This window comes from Prunus persica, chromosome G2 (genome assembly GCF_000346465.2).
Source record: "Prunus persica cultivar Lovell chromosome G2, Prunus_persica_NCBIv2, whole genome shotgun sequence".
Classification (NCBI taxonomy): Eukaryota; Viridiplantae; Streptophyta; class Magnoliopsida; order Rosales; family Rosaceae; genus Prunus; species Prunus persica.
The window spans coordinates 26877557-26884092 of record NC_034010.1 but is presented as its reverse complement, the minus strand read 5'-3'; the positions used below and the strand labels follow the sequence as shown (position 1 = coordinate 26884092).

Here is a 6536-nt window from a genome sequence, read left to right as displayed (position 1 = left end):
GTCTCCCCTATAATTTGGACATTTCCCAAAATTTCAACCTGCATAAAAACGCATTTAATATTCCCAACGGGCAGCATGAACAATATAATTTCATGCAAATTCTCATAAATGGCCTTCGGCCTTCCAATAATTCTCAAACAACTACCAAACAATTCAAATACCAAAATGACTAATATTTAGTCTGCGGCTGCACCTAATAACCTTAGACTGCCTACGTACCCTCCTTGAGGGATCAAGCCACACGTAGTTCTTCCCTAAAAACTCAATTCCACACTTGGGCGATGCCTTATTTTATTTCTCTGTATTTCACATATTCTCCCCATACGCCGGTACAACCAACGCCACGTATGGGGCCTGTCAACACGCCGGATAACCTACGCCACGTGCGACCATGCCATACTATCATAACATCTCCCCATACGCCGGTACAACCAACGCCACGTATGGGGCCTGTCCCAACGCCGGATAACCTACGCCACGCGGGACCTCAATATCATATCACAAATCTCCCTATACGCCGGTACAACCAACGCCACGTATGGGGTCTGTCGACACGCCGGATAACCTACGCCACGTGCGACCTCAACACAATATCACATAATCTCCCCATACGCCGGTACAACCAACGCCACGTATGAGGCCTGTCTTAACGCCGGATAACCTACGCCACGTGAGACATGAACATCATATTACATAGCTCCCCATACGCCGGTACAACCAACGCCACGTATGTGGTCTGTCCCAACGCCGGATAACCTACGCCACGCGGGACCTAACTTTCACTTGGTGGTACTTGTAGTGAATCCAACATCCGGGGAGGTACCTAAAGTAGTGCGTATAGCACTCCAAACTGACATTCTAGACTCTGTTGTACCCTTGTACAACCATATATAATTTATAATTATATAAATTAATTCTAATATTGTGTAACCCTCCACAATCATCTAGTACCCGATAATCTCCCCTAGAAAGGTGAGATTACTCCGGGAGACTCACGGTCAACCAAGGGTCAAACTTCTCTAACCCTGGTCAAACGGACCTGCGGAACCCACGACCTCCAATTTCCGATCCGAAGGTCCCTATGGGTTCTACCAGGTATAGGACACTTGTCCTGCAAGTTTGGTTCAGATCGAACGGTCGGATTGCTCACGATCGCACGATCTGACAATTAATATAAAATACAAACTTTAAAATTATTATTCGGAACATCCGGGGCTCTGATTCACAATCCGTGAAATCCTACACGATCCTAGAATTACCTAGATTAACATATATTAAATTTGGGACCATCCAACGGTCCCAACCTATCGAACCCGGATTACGCACAATATGCGATTATCCGTTCGATAGTCAAACGACGTCCGAATTGAGATCCGCAAAATCCTACGCACTCGTGACAACCTAAGGATCTCATCGGAACATGGTGCTACTTTTTCCACCGTGCCCACGCGCTGCCGCACGCGCCGGCAGCGAGTGGTGCCCAAAGTGATAACGCTTCCCAGGAAAATCTCAAAACCACGGCTCCAAACTCCTACCCTAGGTATAACACCCTATTTGGAGCCACTTTTGTTCTTGGACCTACCCCAAAAAGTGGCCGGAAATGGCTGATCACGGCGGCCGAAGTTTCGGCCGATTTTCAATTCGAAAATCGAGTTGTCTACGCTAAGAATCGATCTAATCCTACCCCAACCATCAGCTAGAACAGCTCGAGAGGTTCAAAATCCATACCTGGGTCGATGGAATTGGTGGCCGGAGGAGGGAGATCGGCGGCTGTGAAGATCCGGCGACGTCGGCCGCTTCTTCTCCAAATTCCGGCAAAATCGCTGCGGCTGGAGGAAGGGGCTGGCTGGGGTAGGAAGAGGACGACGGCCCGGTCATTTTGGTACCTGTCCCGTCGTCATTGGTGGCCGGAGGAGAGCACGGCCGGCCAAAACGTGGCCGGCTGTCGCGCGCGAGGGAGAGGAGAGAGAGAGAGAGAGAACCAGATTTTTATAAAAAATCTCATTTCGAAATATTTACGATTGTGCCACTGGACTTCTTTTGACCATATCTCTCTCGTTACAACTCCGATTCGAGCCCACTACGTGTCTATGAACTCGTCTCAGTACGACCTATCCAAAAATACAAGTCACGGTCCCAAACTCTCTTCGGCTAAAAATATGACTAAAATACCCTTAAATAATTAAATAATTAAATAAGGGTAAAATTTAGGGAAATTTGGGGTCGAGGTGTTACAAAGAACTCGGCTAGGAGTACGATTAATCAAATAGGCAGTAGATAAAACAGCATGCCCCCAAAGATGATGGGGGAACAGACATATCCAACATAAGAGAGCGGGCAACTTCAAGTAACTGACGATTCTTGCATTCAGACACACCATTTTGCTGAGGAGTAAATGGGGTTGTCATTTGATGAATAATACCTTGAGTACGGAAGAAAGATGCCAAAGTGTTATTCACATATTCGCTTCCGTTATCAGTCCGGAATACTTTGACTCGAGTATGAAACTGAGTAGACATCATAGTACAAAACTCTAGAAGGATGGAAGCAACATTATGTTTATTTTTCAGAAAGAAAACTCAAGTGAGTCGGGTACAATCATCAATAAATGTGACGAACCAACGAAATCCATTCGAAGTAACGCGAGCTGGACCCCACACATCAGTATGCACTAAATCAAAAGGCTTTGCAGCTTTACTGTCACTCAAAGGAAACATAGTGCGATGACTCTTTGCCAAAATACATGTCTCACACTTAAAACTGGACTCATCACAAGCGACGATGCCATAACTAAATTTGTTGTTTGTCTTTGACACTGCAACTTTGAACAGTATTAACGACATGATCACGAACTTGTGTAGAAGGCAATGTCAAATAATATAACCCCTCCTATCCGTTTACCATGCCCAATCGTCTCATTAGTCTTGAGATCTTGAAAAGATCAATGCGTAGGATAGAAAGTAGCAGAAGCAGTAAGTGTATCAAGTAATCGATCAACAGATAACAAGTTACAATGGATATTGGGAACTAATAACGCACGAGACAATGACAGAGTAGGAGTGAAAGAGATTGTGCCCTCACCAGTAATTGGAGAGGGCAAGCCATTAGCACTAGTTATGTATGGGTCACGGGTGTTATTAGACAATTCATCAAAAAATTTAGTATCATAAGTCATATGATCAGAAGCACCAGTGTCAATTATCCAAGTATTAGAGTAAGTACTTGGAATAAAATAAAAAACACACAAATTTGCAGAGGCAGCAGCAACAGCAGCAACAATGGAGTTATCACCCATAATTGCAGCAGAAACTCAACAGATCACGGCATAGTATATAACGGAACACAGCAAATGCACAAATACGGCAGATGCAAGAAGACAGGCACGAAGATAGCGGAACACAGCAAAATGCACTAAGACGGTAGATGCACGAAAACATGAATGACACGAACACTACAACACAACACACAAACCCAGGAGGGCACACATGGTACAGGTAGAGAAAAAATATGGGCATAGAACGCGGGTGGGCACAACACACAGGTCACCAGGAAACTAGGCTCTGATACCAAGTCAAACAATATGGTAGAATAATTTTCAGGTTGTATTTCATTCTCCAAAAGAAGGTATTTATAATACAAGGATGTAACCCTAGTATGGCCAAATTAGGAAACAAGATAAAAACCTAATTACACAATATATGTACAAAAATGAAAGAAATATAATCCTAATAAACTAGAAAACAAATATCTTAATTAAACTAGAATCTCGCTAACATGATGGCCTTCGACCACATTAGGCGAAATTTTGTTAGCCGGCGCAGATTTCATCATGTATTGCCAAAATTTCAAAGTCCACTGCGAAAAGCTCCATATCCTAATTCCCTGCTTTCTTGTATCACCAACACATTCATCTGCCCGCCACAAAAATCCGAGGAAGCAACAATGTCACCAATCACTCCCAGCTCTGCATTCTCCACAAACTCCGTCATTTCCTCATCCCTCAATGTCATATCCGCATGCCGCCGCCCCACCATAACAAGATCATAACTCCCCTGCGAGTTCATAACCGCATCCATAAGCTGCACGTTGTCATCCACCTCGATCTCCCGCCAGTCCAACAGGTCATTCTCAATGTTCCTTAGCCTGAACTCATCCATCAACGACTCGTCCAGCTTTGCATCCACCTGCTCCTCCTCATTTCGTTCTTTCAATTTACTCCTCAAAGCTATCCTGAACACCGTCATGCCGACATTTGGATTGCCAGACATGCGTGCCGTGAAGGCTAACGCCTCGCGGTCGTCTGCTCCCCCAATAAAAAATAGAGCTACATTGCAAGAGAAGTGGATTGAGCTCAGTGGACAAGACATGCCTCTGTCGACTAGGATCCCAACCGTACACTGGGAATATAATTGCACATTGGCGTTGAAGTGTCGGATCGCGGCGACCATACTTGGTCCAACAACGCCTGGATGGTTTTCATGAAATGGTATGATGATCAAAGGCACAAACTTGTCATCAGCCAGGCGAAAAAGGCTCTCGTGCATACATTTATACGGCGCGATCATAGTGTATGCTTGGATTATGACCGGCCCGCTGGAGATTTTCAAGTAGTTATCGAATGCCCGAACCATTTGACGAGTGGCTGAGTTTTGGCGGGTATATTTTTTATTCTGTTTTTCAATGTTGAAGGCGACTAGTCGGGGTACAGCGCGGCCAACCAGCTCGACTGCGTGGACAACGTAGGCGTAAATGGGGCTTGATGGTGTCGGGTTTGAGGCTTCGAGGAGGGAGATGATGTTGGGGATACTCTCCTCGTTGTGGAAGCAACAAAGAATGCGGAACATGTCTGAGTTGCTTGGCATTGATTGGATGTTTCTGATTCGGGAAAGTATGGTTTCCGATGCTCTGGGAGGGGTGTACATGAACAGTACCAACGGCGATGCGATCATGGTCATCACAAGAGCAGACAACACGATATGAGTGAAAAATTGCTCATCTATGTCCTGCATTTGATTAAAATTTGGAACCCAAATTAATTCATTGTTGGTATACGGAAAACGAAAAACAAAAAAGAACTAGAAATTAAAGAGTCTCTGTTTCTCTCTGTTTCTTACCTTAACAGCCTTCCATGCATCGTAAACGATAAGCTCTATTAGGCCCTTCATACTCATCATCATGCTGAGCAAGAAAGCATTTCTTAATCTAATTTTGCAGCACAACGCAATCACCGTAACTGCGATAATCTTCGCAACATAAGACATGGTAAGCATAAGCTGAAGTTTTCTAAAACTCGACCAATCGTCCACAGAGTAGACGTTTACGGTCAAGCCAACCCGGAAAAAGAACAAGGGCAGAAAAATTTCGGAGACCACGAATTCAGTTTTTTGTACAAGTGCTGCACCAAGAGGCGGTCCATTTGGAACGACTAACCCCAAAAGGACAGGCCCAGCTTCAGGCCTCATGCCTATGATGTCAGAGAGAAAGGCCATGACAAGAGGCATAAGTTGCATTGCAATCACATAGCCGTCCTTTACTTCTTGTCCTTCTGGTGTTCTCTTGACGATCCATTTTATAACCGGCTGGATGACAAAAACAGTGAATAATATCAATGCTAATAAGCTAACCAAAGTCTTAGCTCCGTAGTTTATACTTCGTTGAATAACTATGAGATGCACCACCGTGAAGATCCATTGGATTATGTCGTTGATGGTGGCAGATGACATGGCAAGTTGGCCCAACTCAGAAGTCATGAGGTTGAGCTCATCCAAGGCCTCAGCTACGACAGGGAAGTATGTGAAAGATAAAGAAAATGTAAGAGCTAAAAGGAAGAATGTTCCTCCACTGAGCCCGGAAATGGTGCTGGCGTTCGTGTAAACCAAGCTTGAGGTGACTGCAGATGGAAAGAGAAATCCCACCAAACTAATCTTCCAACCATTCTTCGCCTTCATTTTGAACGTCGCCATGTCATATTTCACTGAAATTAAGAATACCGAGTATATTACGCCGACACGAGCAAGAGTGTCTGACAATCCAACCTCTTTTCCTCCGAACATCAGTTTGTCCCTTAATGCCTTGTTGTGCCCTACCAAGGAAGGCCCCAAGATGATGCCACCCTAAAGAAAAACAAGCAATAAAAAGAAAGGAGGGTTCAAATAACTTATTAAAGTGTACATTTGATACCAAAGAAAAGAAATAGAAAAATTCGAAGAAGCATACCAGGAGATTGCAGACAAATTTGGTTTGTCCCAAAGGTCTTAGCAAACAATAAAGCGCTCGAGAGATGAGAACAAGAAGGATGATTTGGAACAACATTAGAGGATATGTAAAATCTAAAGGATTGTCTTTAAACCAAATGCCCTCGGAATCAATGCGCTGAACTGGAACACAAACCGTTCTTCGAATGGCCAGGATAGTTTGGGTTCTATTTATCATTTCTGTCCCTCCCAACTTGAGCACATCCATGGTTTTGGTCGTCACCTCAACCCCCCCTATGAATTTTTCGAGCAGTAGATTGAAAGTAAAAATTCAAGATTATT

At 44.2% G+C, this 6536-nt stretch overlaps 1 protein-coding gene across 1 annotated transcript; it reads right to left on the bottom strand.

Moving 5' to 3' along the window:
• On the bottom strand, positions 3683-6462 carry LOC18787278 (cation/H(+) antiporter 15). The gene is made up of 3 exons (XM_020557444.1): positions 6217-6462; positions 5115-6113; positions 3683-5003 (listed from the first exon to the last, which is right to left on the bottom strand). Exons 1-3 carry the CDS (start codon positions 6460-6462, stop codon positions 3846-3848), a joined length of 2403 nt encoding a protein of 800 aa, XP_020413033.1. The 3' UTR covers positions 3683-3845.